Source organism: Dermacentor albipictus, chromosome 2 (assembly GCF_038994185.2).
Source record: "Dermacentor albipictus isolate Rhodes 1998 colony chromosome 2, USDA_Dalb.pri_finalv2, whole genome shotgun sequence".
Lineage (NCBI taxonomy): Eukaryota > Metazoa > Arthropoda > Arachnida > Ixodida > Ixodidae > Dermacentor > Dermacentor albipictus.
Genome location: NC_091822.1, coordinates 99,711,466 through 99,734,733, shown reverse-complemented (window position 1 = coordinate 99,734,733; position 23,268 = coordinate 99,711,466). Strand labels below are relative to the sequence as shown.

The following is a 23,268-nucleotide window of genomic DNA, read 5'->3' as shown; positions in this document are numbered from 1 at the left end:
CCGACCTTTATCAACCGTTATCTGCCGTTACCAGGCATGTTCCTACCTTTATCGGTCCTTCTCAATCGTATCCGACTTGGACCGACCCTTATAAATCCTTATCGGTATTTATCAACCTTATCAGAATTATAGGTTAACAAAACTTAATGTTGGTTGGGCTAGTCAGTTCATGCTAATAAATCAATACTGGCAAGGGCATTTTCAAGACGAGACAGGCCACCAACGCTTGTCCTGTGTGTCGGTGTCTTGTCACGTCTTGAAACTGCACTTACCAATATTCATTTATTATTATAATTTTTCTGACCATTCTAATAAGCACTTATCGCTCTTTGGCACCTGATCCATCAGCGTCATACAATTATCAACCTCTATCAGACCAATATGACCCCTCATCATTCCTTATAATCATTATCAACTGATTGACTGCTTATCTGTTTGTGTTGCGCAACACATACAACGCGGTACAACACCATTCTATGGTTCAGATATACTCAGCTTCTACAAGTACGGTTGTACTTTAGCCAGGTGCGTATTCTGAGTGTCATGCGTCAGTGACAGTTTTCCTCCGTGAGTCAACATAGAAATACTTAATGGAGACTTGAACCACCCCTCAGGCTCGGTGATGCTACTGTGACCATCTCAGCCAAGTTTTGCTGTCATACACGGCGCGTGGAGCTCGCAAGGGAAGCGCGAATTCACTTTACGCTCAAACGATCTCTTTTGAAGCGAAAAGCTTCACTACGATAGTCAACACTGCGCTTCGCGCGAGCCGGCGTAAGTCGGAATTGGCTCCGCAAGCGTGTTCGGAGTCGGAATTGGCTCCGCAAGCGTGTTCGGAGTCGGAATTGGCTCCGCAAGCGTGTTCGGAGTCGGCGCAGTAGGCCGCTGCCACGCGCGATGCGTCCTCGTTTTACGTTCGCCGCAAGCACGTGTTTATCGCGGAGGCCGACTATATAACCGCTTGCCAGGGAATAGGCGTGCGTCATCATCATCATTAGCCTGGTTACGCCCACTGCAGGGCAAAGGCCTCTCCCATATTTCTCCAACTCCAGTCATGTACTAATTGTGGCCATGCCGTCCCTGCAAACTTCTTAATCTGATCCGCCCATGGACCTAACTTTCTGCCGCCCCCTGCTACGCTTCCCTTCCCTTGGGATCCAGTCCGTAATCCTTAATGACCATCGGTTATCTTCCCTCCTCATTACATGTCCTGCCCATGCCCATTTCTTTTTCTTGATTTCAACTAAGATGTCATTACCTCGCGTTTGTTCCCTCACCCAATCTGCTCTTTTCTTATCCCTTAACGTTACACCTATCATTCTTCTATCCATAGCTCGTTGCGTCGTCCTCAGTTTGAGTAGAACCTTTTTCGTAAGCCTCCAGGTTTCTGCCTCGTAGGTTAGTACTCGTAAGACACAGCTATTATACACTTTTCTCTTGAGAGATAATGGCAACCTGCTGTTCATGATCTGAGAATGCCTGACAAACGCACCCCAGCCCATTCTTATTCTTCTGATTATTTCCGTCTCATGATCCGGATCCGCCTTCACTACCTGCCCTAAGTAGATGTATTCCCTTACGACTTCCAGTGCCTCGCTGCCTATTGTAAATTGCTGTTCTCTTCCGAGACTGTTAAACATTACTTTAGTTTTCTGTAGATTAATTTTTAGACCCACTCTTCTGCTTTGCCTCTCCAGGTCAGTGAGCATGCATTGCAATTGGTCCCCTGAATTACTAAGCAAGGCAATATCATCAGCGAATCGCAAGTTACTAAGGTACTCTCCATTAACTTTTATCCCCAATTCTTCCCAATCCAGGTCTCTGAATACCTCCTGTAAACATGCTGTGAATAGCATTGGAGAGACCGTATCTCCCAGCCTGACGCCTTTCTTTATTGCGATTTTGTTGCTTGCTTTATGGAGGACTATGGTGGCTGTGGAGCCGCTATAGATATCTTTCAGCATTTTTACATACGGCTCGCCTACAGCCTGATTCCGTAATGCCTCCATGACTGCTGAGGTTTCGACAGAATCAAACGCTTTCTCGTAATCAATGAAAGCTATATATAAGGGTTGGTTATATTCCGCACATTTCTCTATCACCTGATTGATAGTGTGTATATGATCTATTGTTGAGTAGCCTTTACGGAATCCTGCCTGGTCTTTTGCTTGACAGAAGTCTAAGGTGTTCCTGATTCTATTTGCGATTACCTTAGTAAATAGTTTGTATATAATTGTAAATAGGCGTGTATATTCAACATGGAAGGAGAAGAGAGTGATACTACCGATACAGAGAGCTGTGTATGGCTGTACAGAAATCGCAAAACAATGTGCCCAACAATGATGAATAAAGAACCTTAATAATCCTGCATAACTTATGGTATATATCATTGATAAGCACTTTGCATAACACAAGGCACACGTATAGCATAAGCATAAGCTAACCAAAGCATATCCATAACTTAAACCATAAGCATATCCATAAGTTAAACCGTAAGCATATCCATAGGCTAAATCGTAAAGCATAACCATAGGCTAAATCCTAAAGCATAACCATAAGCTAAACCATAAGCATCACCGAACCTTTTCGCTTCGAGATATCCAGGCTGAACCTCAGCTAAGCCCCAGCCAATTGTTTAACAGGTGTCTGCTCGTCATTCTCTACTGGATGCTATATTTCTTAATAAAGTGGATTGCCATACGCGGCTGCTATTTGCCAATAGCTGATATCAATCAAGAAGGGTGTTTTGATGGTGCGCTTCTTCCTGCTGTTTCTCTGTATATTTATTGACAAACTTAATCGAACAGGCTGAATTGAGAGAAAATGTGCTTGTGAATTTATATAATACTTACGTACAGTGTTTTCCGGTCTATAAATCGTAGCTTTGTATAAAACATACCTCCCCCAAAACGACACTTACGCAATAAAAAGAAAGAAAACGCGCAGATAAGTCGCAACTGTTCATTCGGCAAGGTGCTTTAATATATACAGAGCCGTTCCACTTCGTGAACGTTGGTCACGCGCAAGCGTATGGGTGCCATTCCTATAGGATTGCGATAGCAATGTTATGGACACCCCAGGCGCATTTCTGCCATCGCATTTCTGACGGCCGGTAATGCAGCTCTTGAAGTGTGCAGACAGACGCGCTCGTAAAGTTCACCTGTTACACCACGCCCCCCTCACTGTTTTGCTTGTGGACCTTTGTATGAATTTGGTGACTCGGGGAGCTTTATTGGTTCTTAACCTGGTCAGTCACAAGTATTGAGTTACAACCACCAGATAACTGTTTACTTGTTTTCGTGTGACTGCGCTGGTCGACGGGCTTGGCGTCTGAAGATAGGACCAGCACTCTACACCTAAAGCCTCCGTCGGCTTCTAAACAAAAGTATGTTCTTAGCAGGGGTGTGATTTCGACAATTGTAAGGCTGCCCGTTTTCTGCATCGATTTCCGCACTGAAAGTTCTAAACGCCCATCAAGTCAAATGGCGGTGCATTTGAATGAACAGCTCTTAAGCCGGGACACTAAAATAAATTTTGCACCTTCAAGAAAAAAAAAGACGTCATTTCTCTTTTTACCGAATATGGCGTTACAGTAATTTTTTCTTCCGTCGGAAGTGTTTCCTCGTCACACAGATGGCGCTAAGCCCCATGAACTGCTGATGACGAAGTAGTAAAGGCAAGGCGCGGAAGACCAGGACTCGAGAAGAACAACACAAACGACAGGACTGGCGCCACTCACAACTAAGTTTATTTTCGCAACAAGCCTGCCTTATGTAGGTTATTCACGCCGAGTCGCGCACAAAACTTTAGAAGTAAAAAAACAGCAATCTATCGACCATTCAGGAATCTTACCTGGCTCATATTATCGAATGAGCAAACAAGAACCACACATGGATCAGCACAGGAGGCAATTGATGTAGTATAGTCTTTTTTCCAAGCCAACGGGGACAAAAACCAGACATAAAAAGCACCGTCTACGCTTCACTACCAAACTATCCATCCACAACATAACACATTTCAAACGCCTAAGGCCCAGTCAGTGATAAAACCTGCACGACTATGGCAATAATGACCACCGAATAACACGGAAAAAACATGAAAAATGCGTCTAAATACAGTGTCTGCGTCAAAACTAAAATCTCTAATAGTCACTCACCTAAAAAGTTGATAAATCATGTGACCGCGTGAAAAAGAACCACGTGGCAAACAATGAAATGGACAGAAGTGTTGAACGATAAAGGTCTAAAGAACAACGTCTGCGTCAAAAAAAAAAGTGCTAGAAAAGCTTAAGAGCCACTAGAAAATCGACAAGAAAATAAAAACTAGTTAAATAAAAGGAAGACAGACGGTAAAACCAAATGACATCACTCTAACATGAGGCCTAAATGAAACCTTCTAAAAAAGCCGTCCCCTTGTCACTAAGCATAATGGACGGCCTGCTGACGCATGCCTTTCCTTCTTTTTTGATGAAATAGCCTTCCACAATTTCCCGCTCAAACCTGTCTTTTCCAAACTTCAAAAATTTAGTTTTGTAAAACTGAGGGCGGCAATTAGAGCAGTCTCTGCAATGCTCTGCAAGGAAACTCCCTTCCTTGTGGCGCAGATTACGACAATGTTCCGTTGCTCGCTCATTGAAACATCGGCCTGTTTGTCCGATATAGCTGCGACCACAGCTTAGAGGGATTTGGTAGACTGTGGCAGTAGAGGCTGTGGTCGCCATTTTTGAATCGCTGATGATGCTGTGTGCATTGGTAGCCGCGTAGGCAAAAGCGATGGCCGTGTCTTCTGCTTCTTCGGGTTCGGTGGTGAGTATTGATGCTGCCGCAGCGAGGCGCTACTGCGAGCCGGCTACTGCGACGACCGCCATGGCGTTTTGGTTGGGGTATTCCGCTTTGTCCACGTAGGCTACGTCAGCGGCTTCGTCGTAACGCTTGTCTAGTTCAGCTATTTCTGCACGTCGCTCCAAATTGTGTTCAGGGTGCATATTGCGAGGTATGGGCGGGATAACTAGCTGAGCGCGAATGTTTGCGGGGATGGGTACTTTTGGTCTGAATTGGGTGGAAGTGCCTAGGGTGCCTAAAATGTGCCTGCCCCTGGTGGAATTCGCGAGTCCTTCGTATTGGCTAATACGTTGCACTTCAATAAGCTTGTCTATGGTGTTGTGAATGCCGAGAGCGTCCAGTTTCTCGTTAGAGGTGGAGATGGGAAGAGGTAGGCCCTCTTGATCATGGTCTTGAGTTTGAGCTTGTCAGTTGCATTGAGGCTGAGGTACGGGGCGACATAGGTGATCCTGCTCAGGGCGTAGGTGGTTACCAGGCGTATAACGTTGTTTTATTTCATGCCGTGATGTCGATTTGCAATGCGTGTTATGAGGCGAGTGGTTTGGTGTACATGAGAATCTAATAGCTTGAGCATCTGCGTGTTTCTGCCGTTTTGTTGGATGCGTAAGCCAAGGATACGGATGATAGGTACAGTGGGTATTCGTTGCTGCTGCACATGGAGTTCTATCTCGGGCGGGTGAGGGTCTGAACGTCGACCTCCCCAATTAGGCTTGTACAGAAGGAGCTCCGATTTCATTGGGAAGCACGCCAGGCCGCGCGGTTCTACGTATGCAACGACCTCGTTGATGACTTGCTGCAGCGTGTCCTGGATGTCCCCGTCACTGCCCCCGGTGACCTACAGAGTGATATCGTCCGCGTAGAGACTATGCTTGAGTTTGGGGATGCTAGCTAATGCAGGCGGTAGCCCGAGCAAGGCCACGTTAAACAGAAAGGGGTACAGAACCGATCCTTGCGGCGTGCCTTTGCTGCCGAAGCGAATAATTGGCGACGGCTACCCTCCGATGGTAATGGTGGCCAAGCGACCTGTAAGAAAGTTCTTCCCGTAGTTATATGTTCGATGTCCAACCTGGAGTTGTGCCAGTTGGTTCAGTATGGCCTCATACGTGACGTTATCGAAGACTTTGGTTAGGTCGAGGCCCAAGATGGCTCTGGTGTCCAGCCTGGCGCTTTTATCGCCATCGATAATTTGGTGCTTGAGCTGAATCATGATATCCTGAGCGGAAAGTTTTGGACGGAAGCCAACCATGGTATTGGGGAAGAGGTCGTTGTCGCTCATATGTCTGTGTAAGTGTGTGAGGATGACGTGTTACTTCATATGTCGGAAAGGTCCTCGAACACGTCCTCCTCACACGCTTATATACATGGAAGGAGCGTGGCAGGGAGGACAGCCGATAAGAAAAACTCATTCGGATATTTCCATCATGTCGCATGTGCATAATGCCCTCTGGAGTTGCCTGGGCATCGCCACATTAACGTATTGACAGCTGTAATTATCCGTGACCCCCGCGAAAGCATTGAAGAAACTACAGCGCTTACCTTTCTGCTAACGTGCAAGTCCCGTGTGGAGGTAGATAGAATAGTAGCAAGGAGACGGAAGAGTAGGCAGAGAATGGGTAGAACTGACGCAGTCGTGAAAAGAGGGGATAGTTTTGACACTCTTCGCTCGCACAGGGGGAGAAGGCGGATGAGGAAAGAGATGACGTGAGAAGTTAAGGAAACACTTCTACGATGAACTTTAAAGTGGTTGCGGGCAAACTGAAGTTGCGGTACGGTACGTTTCTGCTATTCCTGCACAATTAACACCGTGCAAATTTGTCAAGTGGACAACTGACGCAGAGCGTGCGACGCGAGACCTCATTAAAGCGCCATAGGATATATAGGCGACACTATGGAAGTGGTTGCACGTCTAATCAACTTTCCTGTACCCACCGTGGTAGCTTTTTAGCTATGGCATTGCTCGAGGTCACGGGAACAATTCCGACTACGGCAGTCGCATTTTGACAGGAGGGCAATACAAGAACGCTATAGTGCACTTAGATTTAGGTGCACGATAAGTAAGGCCAGGGTGTCAAAATTGATCCGCAGTCCGCTACTACAATGGGCCTCGTAATCCGGTTGTGGTTTTGGCATGTACAGGGACTGCACTTGAGGGAGAAAGGTAGCCTGTTGCACAATGTAGCTTGCATGGCAAGCGACTTATAAATTTCTGCAATGTATTTTACTCGACATGCGCCACAGTGGAATGTCAAACCTAATGGGAATTGAGTTTTTCTCGATCGACGGCGACAGAAGTCCCGTAACTTATACACCAAGCGAACACGCTCAAATGACGGTATAAGCACGCCTGTTGTCTCGGTGTTACTATAGCGCACATGGTGTCTGGAGTACCCGTTTTCTAACCACGCGACGACACCTCAGGTAGCGGGTTCTGGGCTAACGGTCACTATGAATTTTTACAATTGTCCAGTGGCCAATTTGTAAAATCACTTCACTTAGTAGCGTCGCCATAGAACGCTTTGAGGGTAGACGTAATTCTGCCTTAATTGGCTCGCAAACTGCCTCGAAATCCCTAGCTATATCGTCTTGTGTGATCGATTGTAGGCACTTCCAGTACTACCTGCGCAACAATTAGGGCAAACGCCTGACGACTCTCGGTCATGCTGCCCGACTCACTCCTTTAATGAATAGTACCTTCAATGAGCATTTTGGAGGCATCCAGAAACGCCTGGTTGAGATATTGAAAAGAACACCGAACAACACAACGGTTCTAAGATGCAGTTTTGGTGATAACATTGATCACATAACCATTGGTTTGTGTTCTTTTAATGCTGGAAGGACATTTGACGTTAATTGAATTAAATAAAAAGAGACTTGATTTCACTATTATATTTGGTGGCTGCCTGATAACTACAGCAAAATGCACTCTAATGTACAGCAAAGACATGCTCTACGCAAGCTCGTCTGTATGCTTCAGCTACCTTCTACGTGCCAAAGCGTCAAAACGAGACATGGCGGTTAGCATAATTAAAGGGGACGCGTGCGAGAGAGCGCTAATTTCGGTATAGACACCTTGGAAGACGTCACATGAGAGTGACCCTAACTTCCATTGCTTCTAGATCCTTATCAAACAATATGCGCTTCGCTTTTGTAATTGGAAAACCTGTCTAAAGAAGACGCATTCTCACATGACAGCTCCAGCGGATGAAAGAGAAAGTTCCAGCACAGATCGCCGAGAAAGCCTTGCTTCAGGTTTCGTGAACACGTATATATATATATATATATATATATATATATATATATATATATATATATATATATATATATATATATATATATATATATATATATATATTTATATTGTTACGGTTAAAGTTAAACAGGCTTTATTTAAGGACCGAGATTGATGGTGAAGTAAAGATGGCGTCCCGAGGCTGCACACGCATGCACACGCTAACGTCTTCTTCTTCTTCTTCTCGCCCGGCTCATGCCGTAGCAATCCCCGGTTGCCAGACGAAGCCCGCTGGGCAAGTCCAAATCACTCGGAAAGCGTAGGGTGAAACCGCTTAAGACGGGCAACATGTACTAACTGGGTCCGGCTAGACCGACGACCAGCCGACGTCAAGCGTGCCACCACGGACGTCAAGTCAGTCACTCAAGCGATCTACAATGACGAATGGGCCCATGTACTGGGGTAAAAACTTTTCGCATAAGCCACGTTTACGTTGCGGAGTCCACAACCACACAAAGTCTCCTTTGGCGTACGAGACAGACGGATGTCGGCTGTCATAGCGCTCTTTCGATCGGTCTTGCGATGCCACAGTGCGAAGACGAGCGATACGCCTGGCTTCTTCGGCAAGACAAAGCGTCTTGGCAACAGAGTACTCGCTGTGAAAGTCAAACGGTAGTATAGTGTCAATGCAGCTTAGCGGTGAACGTGCGTAAAGGAGATAAAAAGGACTGTAATCAGTCGTCTCATGCATTGCAGTATTATAAGCATAGGTGATGAAGGGAAGTACGTCATCCCAGTCCTTGTGATCGGAAGATACGTACATGGCCAGCATGTTAGTTAGAGTTCTGTTCGTACGTTCCACGAGCCCATTTGTCTGAGGGTGATAAGGCGTTGAATGACGGAACTGCGAACTGCAGAGACGAAGCAGTTCTTCTACGGCGTCCGCAACGAACTGACGACCGCGATCGCTAATGATGACACGGGGGGGGGGGGGGGGGACCATGTCGAAGAATAATGAATCGAAGCAAAAACGTCGCAACGGACGCAGCTGTTGAAGATGGTACGGCCGCCGTTTCCGCGTAACGGGTCAGATGGTCGACACATACGATCACCCATCGGTTGTCGTTAGATGATCGGGGAAATGGGCCTAGAAGATCGATACCCACTTGTTCAAATGGCAGGCAAGGTGGCGCAGAGGTTGGAGAAGACCTGGCGGAGCGGTCGTAGGGCGCTTGTAGCGTTGACATTGTTCGCAACTGGCGACGTAGTGCTTGACTGTGGCCCGCATTTTGGGCCAGTAAAAACGCTCCTGTGCCCGGTTCAAAGTTCTTACGAATCCTAGATGACCAGAGGTTACATCGTTGTGCATGGCTCTCAGTATGTCCGTTCGCAGACTTTGCGGCACCACCAGAAGGAAGCGTGCTCCTTTAACCGCATAATTGGTCTTGTAAAGCAGGCCGTCACGGACACAAAATCGACCGGTGGCTCCAGGACGCGATGCGGCTACAAATAGAGGTTCCAAACTAATATCATATTCCTGCTCTGCTTTGAAAGTCATCGAATCTGGGAATGTCGAAGAAATGGGAGCAAAACAGTCATCAAAATTGTCTTCGTCACACTCCGTCGTCGTCAGAGGAAGGCGGGAGAGACAGTCCGCATCTGCGTGGCGACGCCCGGACTTGTAGGAAATAACGAAGTCGTACTGCTGCAGTCGAAGAGCCCAACGTGCCAGTCGTCCACTCGGGTCACGGAGATTCACCAACCAGCACAACGCGTGGTGGTCAGTAATGACAGTGAACGGGCGTCCATAGATATAGGTTAGAAATTTGTGGACAGCGAAAACAGCTGCCAAGCATTCTTGCTCGGCCACAGTGTAATTGCGTTCCGCCTTAGTCAAAGAGCGACTAGCATAAAAGCCTGAACGTGTTCAGCTCCTTGAAGACGTTGCACAAGTACGGCACCGATGCCGATGCCACTGGCATCAGCGTGCACTACCGTAGGTGCGGATGCATCGAAGTGACGCAATATGGGCCCTGACGTTAGCAGAAATTTTAGCTGGCGGAACGCGTCGTCGCAAGCCGATGTCCAGTTGAAAGGGACGGCTTTTTCGAGAAGACATGTTAGGGGGTACACCACGTCGGCGAATCTTGGGACGAAGCGACGAAAATACGAGCACAGGCCCAAGAAACTTCTCAACTCCCGCACTGACTTCGGTGCTTCGAAGGAGCTGACTGCCTCAATCTTCCGTGGATCTGGCCTCACACCGTTTTTGTCGACCAGATGCCCAAGTACTAACGTCTCGGTTTCCCCGAAACGACATTTCTTGGAATTTAGGATCAAGCCGGCTTGTTTGACACAATCCAGAACAAGACTGAGACGGCTGTTATGCTCACTCAATGTGCTGCCAAAAATCACCACATCGTCGAGGTAGCACAAACAAATTTCCCATTTAAGGCCTCGGAGGATAGTATCCATGAATCGTTCGAATGTTGCTGGCGCGTTACAAAGGACGAACGGCATAACGTTAAATTCATAAAGACCGTCTGGTGTCACGAAGGCCGTTTTCTCCTTATTGTCTGGGTGCATGGGTATCTGCCAATACCGTGATCGCAAATCCAGTGATGAAAAGTAGGCAGCGGAATGTAAACAATTGATGACATCATCAATTCTAGGAAGTGGATACGCATCCTTTTCGGTGACCGCATTCAGTTTCCTGTAATCGACGCAAAACCGCCACGATCCATCCTTCTTCTTTACTAAGATAACTGGTGCTGCCCACGGACTAGAAGACTCTTGAACGACATTATTCCGCAGCATGTCTTTCACCTGTTCAGCAATAACTGTCCTCTCGGTTGAAGAAACGCGGTAAGGCTTTTGCCGAATGGGGTGCACAGATCCGGTGTCAATTCTGTGGCGAGCACGAGAACGCGGGAGAGAAGCCTGCTTGTCGCCTTGTGTGAAATCGAACACAGAAAGATGTGCCCACAATACTTGTGCGAGAGCGCGGCGCTCATGTGAGGGCAGTGCCTTGTTGATCATTCGTAGGATCTGCTCTTCAGAAATGTTTCGTTGGGGATCGCTAGTATGAGACTGCTCCTCCTCGCTTAGAACTGTAATCGAGCTATAAGTAATCTTATCAAATTCAGCAAGCTTCATATCACGCGGGAGAACGGCAGGGACACAAGAACAATTGAAAGCCCACAAATTTGAGGTGCCATCCACTACTCTCACGACAGAGCGTGGTACAAGTACATCTTTCTTTGCGCAGCTCGACGTAAGTGGCTGGAATTGCGCGTCAAACGATGAAAGGTCGGCAGCAGCGAAATTGACAGGGATACGGGAGAGCGACCAAGGAAGTATCAGCAAATCGTTCGAAACAACACAATAGTTTTTCACTGGTAAGGATGTGTCGGCAAGGGTGGCGAGAAGCGCGCTATTCAAAGTAATTTCGCCTGTGCCACAGTTAACGGATGCACCACAATCCTGAAGAAAGTCAATCCCGAGAATCACATCATGAGTGCATCGCGGTAGTACGAGGAATTCTGTTTTAAGATCTTCTCCTCCGAATAAAACACTTGCAACACAAATACCAAGGGGAACTAGGCACTCTCCACTGACACCACGAAACGTCACACCATCATTCCACGCGAACATAACTTTCCGACCCAGCCTCTCCTTGAAAGTCACACTCATGACGGAAACGGTAGCACCAGTATCCACTAATGCTGTTGCAGGTATACTATCAATTAACACACGCACTTTGTTCTTCACCATCATATTAGGCAGAGGAGTATTTCGCAGAGAGGCAGACTGTCCGGCGACCTTACCTCCATCGGACGCGCCGGCTAGTTTCCCGACGGCTGTGGTGACGCAGCACGTCGCCGTGGTGACGGTGAACGGCGTTGGCGACTGGTTGGGGGCGTCAGGCTGCGGTCTGAAGCTGGCGAGCCACTCCTTCTACTATATTGATGGAAGGTATTCCGGGGTGGCGCGCCTGTGGCGTTTGCGCTATCAGGGTCTGTCGGCCAACGGTCGTCATAACTGTCACGTTCAAAATTAGGCCAAGTTGGTGGTGGGCCATATCTTGTTGTCTGTCGGCGCCGGCGACAAAAACGAGCAATGTGTCCTGAGCCGCCACAGCTGTAACACACAGGCGATGCGCGACCGACGTTGTAAACCTCGGGGTCAACCCTGGGACGCCGAGAATAATAAACGCGATCTTCCGAATTCCGATTCGTGGTGGTAGCTCGACGAGTTCGTTGATCGTGCATCGCGTCGTTGGGAAAGGTACGTCGGTGCTGTCGCAGTTCATCGACTCGACACTCTGCAACGCCTGGCATGGCAGACAATGCGGACACAGCAGATGCATGTTCTTGAGGTTGGTTGGGAGCCCAGCCAAGCAGTTCGACATCGGCCCCTTTGGTGTGTCTTTCAAGTTCTTCGCGGACAGTTTGCCTTATAGTTGCCGCAAGGTCACATTGAAAACTGTAGTTGTCATTGTCTTCAACGCTTGCCACCGTTGTGACATTTGTCAACCTGCCGAACTTAGGCGTGATACGGCACAGCTTCAAGGCCTCAAATGTGCGGCAATGCTTGATGAGGTCGGCGACCGAGGCGAGACTCTCCTTTCCGATTAAATAATTGTACACATCCTCGGCTATGCCTTTGAGAAGGTGTCCAACCTTGTCCTCTTCGGACATTCGAGGACTGACCGTTCTGCAAAGCTTCAGGATTGCCTCAATGTACGTAGTACAGGTCTCACCTGGGACTTGAGCACGCTGAAGCAATGTCTGCTCCGCCCGCTTCCTTTTCGTGGTGGAATCGCCGAAGCACTCGGTAAGGTGAGTAACGAAGCTGTCCCACGTTGTGCAGATATCTTCATGGTTCTCGAACCACACGAGCGCAGTGTCTGTGAGGAACAGAACCACATTGTCGAGCTGAGCCGTGGCGTTCCAGCCGTTGTACTTGCTCACACGCTTGTAGTGGGTGAGCCATTCCTCCACGTCCTCGCCGAATTTTCCTGAGAAAGGGCGGGGCTCCATCTGATGCATCCAGGCGCCGGTTGTTCGCACTGGAGCTGCCAGAGAAGGTTGTCGGTCACCGCTGTGGGACATCGGGATCTCAAGTGGTGTTGGGGGCAGTCGAGCGAGGCGTCGGCTCCGGCGTGGTACTTGCTGCAGCAGCTCCGTCGTCTTGGTCGAAGTACCCCGCACCTCCACCACAAAACTGTTACGGTTAAAGTTAAACAGGCTTTATTTAAGGACCGAGATTGATGGTGAAGTAAAGATGGCGTCCCGAGGCTGCACACTCATGCACACGCTAACGTCTTCTTCTCGCCCGGCTCATGCCGCAGCAATGTGTGTGTGTGTGTGTGTGTGTGTGTGTGTGTGTGTGTGTGTGTGTGTGTGTGTGTGTGTGTGTGTGTGTGTGTGTGTGTGTGTGTGTGTGTGTGTGTGTGTGTGTGTGTGTGTGTGTGTGTGTGTGTGTGTGTGTGTGTGTGTGTGTGTGTGTGTGTGTGTGTGTGTGTGTGTGTGTGTGTGTGTGTGTGTGTGTGTGTGTGTGTGTGTGTGTGTGTGTGTGTGTGTGTGTGTGTGTGTGTGTGTGTGTGTGTGTGTGTGTGTGTGTGTGTGTGTGTGTGTGTGTGTGTGTGTGTGTGTGTGTGTGTGTGTGTGTTACCATCCGCTCGGTTCCAGTAAATCCAAGAACGGACAACATTGCATTCCGATGAGAGCAGACATTCAATCCATAAAGAAAGCAACCGAATACTACAAGAAACTACATGACGTCACAGTGCTGTAGCATATGTATATCGGTGTAGGCGACGGAATTAAAAGGGGAAATTTGTACTTGATTTCCTTTGCTACTAAAATATTTTCCGCCATATGAATAAAATCAAAATGAGTCAACGAAATGTCGACGCTAAAGAAAAGGTGGACGTTCCTGGTGAATCAAATGTTTTGATAATGTTCATTATATCTCTGCATTCTCTCTTATTCATGTTCATTACTCACTAATTTAATATATTATTCGTATTTATTTAACACGCGATTGCGTGTACCTTTCTTCGTTATCGTCTAGACTTGGTTCACCTGTTCTCGTTCTTTTTTCTTTGAAGTCAGGTGATCCTATCCCGGAGATCGTGAAGTCTTCGATGCAATGTGGCTCATTTTCGATTATAATTGTGCTCTTGTGTTTATATAACAGCATTGAAGCGGTGTGAGCCTTCGAATAGAAGATGAAGAAGCGCGGGAACCGGGGGGACAGAAGAAGAGAAGAGAGAAGTGAGAAATAAATGTAGACGAGATGGACGCCAGTTCCACAGCAATGCTTTAAGTCTACTGTGTCCTTTAACTAGGAACGCTACAATATTTTGGCGCAGCCGACAACTGACTCCAACATGTGGGTGACATTTTTCCTCGAGGAGACCTCCGCAGAGAAGATCATCTTTTCGAGATACCAAGCTCAAGACGAACCAGCGGTGGAACTACCTCGCGAACTCAACTCGGCAGACCTCGTGAACCTGGTTTTAGAGAAGGCTTCCATAGACATTGCTGAACTACGTCGGAAGGGTGCGGTGAAAGTGAACTTGCGTCTGGCGATCTTCGACGAATTAGTTCTTGAACCCATGCGTCGAAAGGACACTGCATCACGGTCTTCGACAGAAGAGGTGAGCCTCGTTTTGAAAGCTCTTCAGCTACAACAAGAACAGATGGCGCAACAAAACCAACTGGTGACGTCACTTATAAGCTCTCTAAACGCTGAGAAGCCGGCGACTAAATTTGTCGAACCCGATACTTTCGACGGCAAGTCTTCAAGCCCAGAAAGTTGGCTTGAATTCTATGAATATGCCGCTGGGAAGAACAAATGGCACTCTAATGAGGACAAAATTACCAACATGCGTAGTTATTTAAGAGGTGTTGCACGTAAGTGGTACGATCTGCACATTATTGAAGATGTTGGCAACTCTTGGCACCAGTGGAAGGAAAAATTCTTGAAGACATTCCGAAGCAACCCAGTGCAAAGATGGGACGCCGCGCTCAATTTCAAATTCACGCAGGGCTCCCCCGTCGAGTATTTCTTTGAAAAACGCCGCCTTTTAAAGCTGGCCGAGCCTATGCTTCCTCCTTCTGCCATAGTAGCTCTAATAATGCAAGGATTGCCCGCGGAAGTCCTGAAGATAGCGCAAGCACGATCACCTAAAACTATAGACGGGCTCTTGGAGTGCCTTCACGACATACCATCTACTTCAGACGAAAATATAACCGCTGGCTCAAGCAGTCGCTTCAGACGGACCGGCGCGGATTGGTCAAGCCGTAATCCGCGAGAACCGAGCCGCCTTGCAGGCAGTACAGAGAGCTTGGGTTGGCGTGCTCCCAGAGGTCGAGTGAATAACGTCGACAACGACCCTGTCCCCATACTTTCAGACGCTCAAGAGTCTCCGACAACAAAAAACTAATAAACAAGGGTGATCAGTCCGACCCGATGACCACAACTGAGACTGTTTATTTAACTTGCTCTAGCTTACTTCACATTCCTGTCAAAGTGGGAAATAGACATATGATGGCTTTGGTTGACAGCGGTGCTTCTGTGTCTATAATAAATGCCAAGCTGGTAGATTCAAGTCACCTGCATAGTGGAAGAGTACTACGGGTGCAAGGGTACGATGGAAAAGTGACAATGCATAATCAGTGGGCCTCAGTAAACATCGAGTTCCAAGGTCATGAAATAGAGAGTGACGTACTGGTGATAGCGGGGGTGACGTACGACTTTCTGCTATCCAGACCAGAGATAAAGAAACTAAAAATCAACGTATATTGGGACGATGCAGTTTTAGTGGAAGGACTATCAAGGGAAGAGACACAGCAAGATAGAAAAGATAACCTGCGAATTGTCAAGTGCGCGGAAGATATTGCAACGACCTACCCTGAACTGGTATGCGTAGGAAGCTATCCACAAGAGATGAAGTCGCACAAGGTGCCTTTCGAACTAACTGACAAGACCGTCATCCGAAAATCACCTTATAACATGTCACGAGAACGTAAGATATGGTTGAAGAAAGAATTGCAGGAGATGCTAGACGCCGACATAATCCGGCCTTCGGTGTCACCCTTCGCTTCTCCCATAACTATTGCGCCGAAGGAAGATGGAACTTTCCGACTGTGCACAGATTACAGGGTTCTCAATCGCCAAACAGACCTTATACCATTTCCCATGCCGAAGATAGACACGATTATAGATGAGACAGGTGGTTGCCGGATTTTTTCACGCATTGACTTGTGCAAAGGTTTCTGGCAGATCCCGCTAACCGAAGAAACAAAAATGTACACTGCTTTTATCACGCGCTTTGATCTGTACGAGTATAACCGGCTTCCTTTCGGCTGGAAAAACTCGCCAGCATGGTTCCAGAAGATTATGAACGAAGTCCTGAAGCCTTTTCTGGGTGTCTTTTGTAACGTGTACATAGACGATATTATCGTCTTCTCCAAAACAGAGGCTGAACATCAGGAACACCTTTCTCAGGTATTAAATGCCTTGAGCTTGGCACAACTCAAGGTTAATTTTAAGAAAAGTGCATTCTTTCAAAGAAAAGTTGTGTTTCTTGGAAGAGTATTTGATGGGACTACCAAAAGCACGAAACAAGAGTCCGTCGAGAGAATATCCCAACTGGTTAAACCGTATGACGCCCACTCATTGCGTGTATTTTTGGGATTAGCAGGACATTTCAGACCTTTCATAAAAGACTTTGCTATAAAAACAAGATGCCTCACGCGCCTAACGCAGAAAGAAGTTCCATTTGAGTGGGATGAGGAATGTGAGAGAGTCTACCGTGATCTGGTGCACAGAATCTCTGCTGACCCTATTCTACGCATACCAGATTTCACTTTACCCTTTGAACTGAATACCGACGCCTCACATTATGGAACAGGTGCAATCTTGTACCAGAAATGTCCAGAAGCATCCGGCCCAGAAAAGCGACATGTAGTAGGCTACTACAGCTACACCCTCAAGCCACCTGAAGTCAACTACACCACTACTGAAAAGGAAGCTCTTGCTGTCCTTAAAGCAATTCAGTACTTCCGTACGTACCTAGAAGGTGCGAAGTTTACTTTGTTCACGGATCACCAGGCACTCACTCATCTCTTGAATATGACCCAACCTAAGGGACGTATCGCCAGATGGGTGAACTACTTGCAGCAGTTTGATTTCACCATCTCCCACAGACCTGGACCCCTTTTGACTGATGCAGATGCATTGTCTCGACTGATGATACAGGCCAATAAAGAACAATCGGAAGAAATCAATGAAGTAAAATTGTGGGAAGGCACTGAACAATTAATTTTTATGGCAGGTCGCTATCAAGTCCCGCCAACGCTGGTTCCCAAGGTGCTTTATTTGTACCACGATAGCCCAGAATCTGGAGGACACGACGGATTTTGGCGCACATACAACAAGCTAGTCAAGAGATTTACGTGGCCTCACATGAAAGAAGACGTCAATCAATACGTTCGTTCATGCCACATTTGTCAAGTCAACAAAGTGAAATACAAGCAGCCTACAGACGCCATGATAATACCTTGCCACTCGAACGTGCCTTTTGAAGTTATACACCTGGATTTTGCTGAGCTAAATAAGAAACGAGAAGGAGTCCGAAAAACGCAAGCTTTTCTTCTGGCCATAGATGAGTGCACCAGGATGGTCGCGGCACGGGCAGGACAAGAAGATGCGAATAGTGTCATCGCCCTCCTCAAACGGGATATGTTTAGGACAACCAGAAAGATCGTATGTGACAACGGACCAGCGTTCAAGAGTGAAAAATTAGCAAGATGGGCTCGAGACCACAATATATCAATCAAATTCTGTGCACCATACCATCCAGCGGCGAATGGGCTTGCAGAGCGTGCTATACGAGATGTGAAGCAATACATCAGGATGTACGATAGTTTCCCTGGTGGATGGAAATGCTCTTTAAAAGCAGCTGTAAGACATCACAATCGCTCCTACACCAGTGGCTTGGGATGCAGCCCGCAGTTCGCTTCTTCAGGAGAGACCCCTATTCTTCAAGCGGACCTTGAACTGGGGCTGTTAGACAATCTCAAGATCGTCGAGGAAAGGAAACAAAAATCACAGGAGGAGAGGTACCGTAAACGAATGAAAAAAAATTTTGACAAGAGACATTGCTCAGCTATCCCAGACATTCAAGTCACCGACCTCATCCTAGTTAGGAAAGGAGTAAGAGAATGCAGTGCCAAATTTTATGGTCCTTACTCTGTGACAAAGACAGCCACTCAGAAAGGAATATTGAAGACTGTGTGGTACATTGGTGAACGGGGCTCAGTTGAATGTGCTTCGATTGGAAACGTTTTCAAGTATTACCCCAGGAGGGGTAAGCAAAAGAAACCTGGAAGGGTGAAGCGGTATGAGCCTTCGAATAGAAGATGAAGAAGCGCGGGAACCGGGGGGACAGAAGAAGAGAAGAGAGAAGTGAGAAATAAATGTAGACGAGATGGACGCCAGTTCCACAGCAATGCTTTAAGTCTACTGTGTCCTTTAACTAGGAACGCTACAAGCATATAACATAGAGGCCCCCTCCACAACTCCTACGAGAGTTATAGGGCCCCACCTTTATACCTTACCCAATGTACTTATCATCATGTAATTAATAAAAGAACTTGAACTTCAAGTACTTTGACCCAGCGAATAATTCTTCCTCCTTGTGAACACCGCCAATGCCGCCTTCCAGGCACCAATACCTGGGGCTAGCACTGTTCAGTTCAAGCGAACTCGCTAAATTTCCCAAAAGTGTACCGTGCGGTGGCTTTCCCTGCACATGTCTGTATCTGTAGCAGTGCACTTTTTACAGCGACATACTGCAGCGTGGGTACTTTTCAGCTATATTGGCGCTAACTGAGCGTGTACCGGTAATGTTGCCTACTCTACGACTACCTCTTGCCTTTTACCTTGTTGAAATCTATATTTTGATACATATTGAGTCTTGGTAGGGCGCTCTGGAGCCGCGAAAGGGCAGTTTTTATCTGGAAGTGTTTTCAAGATCAGCACATTCCAAATAGGCCAAACCCGTGTAAAGTCTGCCAATAAAACCTTACCTACAATGCCTTACTCAAATACTTACTTGAAGTAACAGTTTGCTGGAACATAATTGATTCATTGTTGCCCTCAGGATCCTTTCAGTCTTCTTTATTGTTTTTACTCTCATCTCACTAACGTTAAGTAGGATACCATGCACGTATTTGGAGCTGTAGAGGTGTCTGCAAATACAGCGATGGTGCTGGTAAAGGGTTTTAGTATCGCGTACATAATGTGATAGGCGTGCTAATGTCACAGGAACAATTGCTCTACAAATGCAATGATGACACTCATTCAGACAGCACTTATTTGGCGCATAACAATTGTTCTCTCGCACGCCCAGGTCTCTAAATGGAGCAAGCTATCGTGGCCAGCCAAAGTCGTCGTTGCCGTGGTGCCACTCTTGGTCCTCGCAAGCTTGGCGATTGTATTGTTCATCGGTCTCAGCGAAAAGCATGCAGTCACACATGGCGGCTGCAAGAGCGAGGAGTGCCACCACTACGCCCGGCGGCTCCGAGAGTCGATCAACGAGTCTGTGGATCCGTGCGTGGACTTCTCGAGCTACGTGTGTGACGGTTGGCGCCGGAATCACGAGTTCTCGGTGGCAGAGGAAGCCTTCACGTCGACGTTCGATAGTATGTCCAGCTTCGTGCGCGCCCTGGCTGTTCCCCCGCACGGCCAGTCTACCATCGAACGTTCGGCGGCCTTCTACCGCAGCTGCATCACCGTGCTTCGAGGGGAACGCGACGAGATGCCACGAGTGAGGAGCGCCCTCGCCGCGGCAGGCATAACGTGGCCCGTCGTTTACGAGGCGGCCAAGAACCTGCTGCACACGTTCCTCTACGTCCATGTACAGCTCCGTTGGAATGTCCTGTTCACTGTCGACGTCATTACCAACGGGAACGAAGACTCCATCACGCTGGACATGCGACCCACTACAGAAACGGTTCCTATCAAGAAACGCTTGCAGCTGTTGCAGAAACCGCAGATGGCCAGAGAATACTTCGACACCTTAGTCTTGGCATTCGCAAAGGACGGCAAAAAGGATGGTCGTCGTGTTAGTTTCGCAGAAACCCCCAACACCGAATCGCTCGCTTTCTATGTTCTCTACGCCAGTCTCTTAAACGGCACTTTAAAATCGCAGCCGATAGACACGGTCATGTATACAACAGTGCCGAATCTCACGAAGGCTCGCTGGAATCCCACGCTCCATTATCTCGGCATCACTAAAAAGGTTTCATTTCAAACCACCAACCCGACCTACGTGGTCAGCTTCCTTGCCTTATGGGACCACCTTGGGGAGTTAAAGCTCCATCTGTTTCTCTCCTGGTACACCATCCAGACGGCGGCCCTGTACACCAACCAGCGAATGATCGCAAACTATTACGGAAGCGTGAAAACGGCTCTCCTTTGGCATAGCGCCTTTTGCTTCAGCAAGGCCTACCTGCTCTCGGGAACGGCTGCATTCAACACATCGATAAACCACATGTTGGATGGTGCCACTAGAGCCGAGACTACAAATGTGCTCTGGGGCTTTCGCAGTTCTTTCTTAAGTCATTTTCAACAGTGGCCTTACAGTGACAACGACACTGTCGCCAAGATGCTGACCGTTAGTGAGCGCGACTTCGCTGTCAGCGCATTCGCCGTCTTCGACGAAAATAACAGTGAGGATGCCGGTTCGTAAAGTAGCAACCCTGTAGACATGACAGACTCTTTGGTCGACAACTGGATCGCAGCCGCCGTTCCACACAGGGAGGATGTAACCCACTCTGCCTCGAAGGCCATTGCAATGCTGTCGTTCACGGCGCCATCCGCGGACGGAGAGGTCGCGTTGATGCCCTACGCGTTCTATTTTCCTTTTTACAGTGCGCGCGGAATTCCGGCAATGAACTACGCGGGTGTGGGCTCGCACTTCGCCTACACATTGAGCCAGTGGTTCCTGGCACCGTACCTAACCTCCTTAGACAGCCCGCTCTACAGATTCTACAATTGCACTGGCCTCTCGCTGCAAGTAATCTCGAGCACACCGGCGAAGTTACTTGGCGCGTTCTCCACTGCCGCCACGCAGCCACTGTTCGAGGCTTTCGGCAACGCATCTGCCACCGCGGGGACAAGTGACAGTCTGCCAGGATTGCCTTCTCTGACCGGATCCCGGCTTTTCTTCGTGTCGCTCTGTTACTCAAAGTGCCATGGTAGCTGGACCGAAGGGCTCTCACATCCTGAATGCGGGGTCTTCCTGCCGCATGTGAAGGCCTTCTCGGAAGCCTTTGCCTGCCCAGTCGGCTCACCCATGAATCCAGCCGAAAAGTGCGAGTTCTTTTGACTCGGCACTGCCTAGAGCTCCGACTTCATTGTCACTAACCTTACAATAACTCAAGTGCCACCCGTGTTACTTATTCAATGCCTTCATCCATACGGCATTTATAGGACTTATCATTTTATCTTGAATTCCGGCAACTATCTTCGTAGAATATGATGCTTCAGATATTCGTGTTTTCTAGGAGGCAGACACCGCTTCCCCTGTCAACACTCTAAATATATGCACCGCCAAGGTGGGTTTGCTTGTCCCATGGTCAACACCGCCATGGTTAGGGCTTTAACAGTATTATAGCGCAGGACAAGGAAGACTAAGTAGGCGTTTGGACATAAAAGGCGTTGCTGAAAACTATCTATACTTCTGAGAGCCTTGGGAGATATAGGAGAATTTGAAAGTGATAGCTTTGAAAGATTTAATGCACTTTTCGGGTCATCTTTCGGCGCTCTGATCATTTTTACTTAGCAGAAAAAAGATTGCAAGAACATACCTTCATTGGTGCTCACTAAAGTTTCAATTCTACTCCATAAACGTGATGGTGTAGAACAACAGAACGCCTTTTATGCACCCATAAATGTGTGAAAATGTCCAGCACGTATATTAAAACTGCATTAGCTAAATTCTTGACTAACTGGAGACCTGCTGAATCAGGTGATATGCGGTGAGATATCGTTCAATTCTTGGTGCTTCACAGCCTGAAGCTTCACATGTGGAACCACAAACCAAAGAATATTTGGTCATGTGAGAATGGAAGTGCTTGGCGATATTTAGAAAGCACGATGTTTGAATTTCATGCCTATTCAAGTTGACGTTCAATAAAGCCATAAAGCAGGGGCAATATGAGTTGGTTCAATTGGCCCTGCGTTTTAAAATTGAAAAGCACTTTTTCAGACTCGAAGTTAAACTATACATAGATAACATGAATCCAGTTAACTCATAGAGGAAATTACCATAGTTTAGCTGAAATGCGCAAATAAGAAAACAGAAAATTGAAGTTGACGAAACGGCAATTTCCTGCCCGGCTGGTTGGAGGCTATATAAGTGTCTGAGTATATTATAACCGCATATAGTTGCTGAATGCGAGACTAACTGAAGACTTATTGAATCGGGTCATAATGTACAAGATGTGGTGCAATTCTTGGTATTTCGTACGCTGCAGTCTAGCTGCTGCAGCTTCGCATTTGAAACTGCAATCCAAAGGCTTTTAGGTCATGGAGAAATGGAAGAGCTTGGCGATATTCAGAAAGCGCGATGTTTGAATTTGATGTCTCTTCAGTGTCACACTTAAAAGTCGCAGATTCACCTGAAAGGCGAAGCATTGCAATTTAGTAAAAAGCTGTATAAAGTAAGGATAGTAGCATTATCGGCTGTATAATCTTGTAAACATTTGCTTACTAGCTAAATTAACATGTACGGTGTCACGCGCGGACAAGCAAACATGAACACATTTTACTAACGAGCCGCGCCCCCTCGGGGTTTAAGCGCTGTAGTGAGAAAGCACGGCAGCACCAGCGACTGAATTGACCTTCAAGTGGCGAGAACACGAAGTGGCGAAAGCGTACACGAAGCTATCAGGCATCGACGCACCCTATCTCCATCATAGATCGCTATCGAGATAGGGCACACGCGGTCGCGCCATGCCGCCGCAGGAGTACAACACCTGCCCCCCCTCTGGTGCCTTGCGTGCGGCGGAAGACGGCGTCCCCGCTTTCATCCCTTGCGCGCGCGAGACTGAGCCACCGTCATCGGTTCACCCTCGCATGCTTTCACTCGCACATACAGCATACTGCGCGCGAGGA

General features: G+C 47.6%; 2 protein-coding genes across 2 annotated transcripts in view; both read left to right on the top strand.

The window, feature by feature from the left end:
• The window catches only part of LOC135915911 (uncharacterized), a 39,234-nt gene extending 17,712 nt beyond the window's left edge, over positions 1-21,522 (top strand). Inside the window, exon 2 of the mRNA XM_065449101.2 lies at positions 19,499-21,522. Within this exon, the coding sequence (XP_065305173.2) occupies positions 19,499-20,839 (1,341 nt within the window). The 3' untranslated portion in view covers positions 20,840-21,522. The remainder of the gene's footprint in view (positions 1-19,498) is intronic.
• Positions 21,041-21,478, top strand: LOC135915910 (endothelin-converting enzyme 1-like). The gene has a single exon (XM_065449100.1). The coding sequence runs from the start codon at positions 21,041-21,043 to the stop codon at positions 21,476-21,478; it is 438 nt and encodes a 145-aa protein (XP_065305172.1).
• Positions 21,523-23,268: the final 1,746 nt, after the last annotated feature.

Bases quoted from the DNA above. Each gene is read 5' to 3' on its own strand.
- LOC135915910 (XM_065449100.1), top strand. From the start codon at position 21,041: ATGAACTACGCGGGTGTGGGCTCGCACTTCGCCTACACATTGAGCCAG.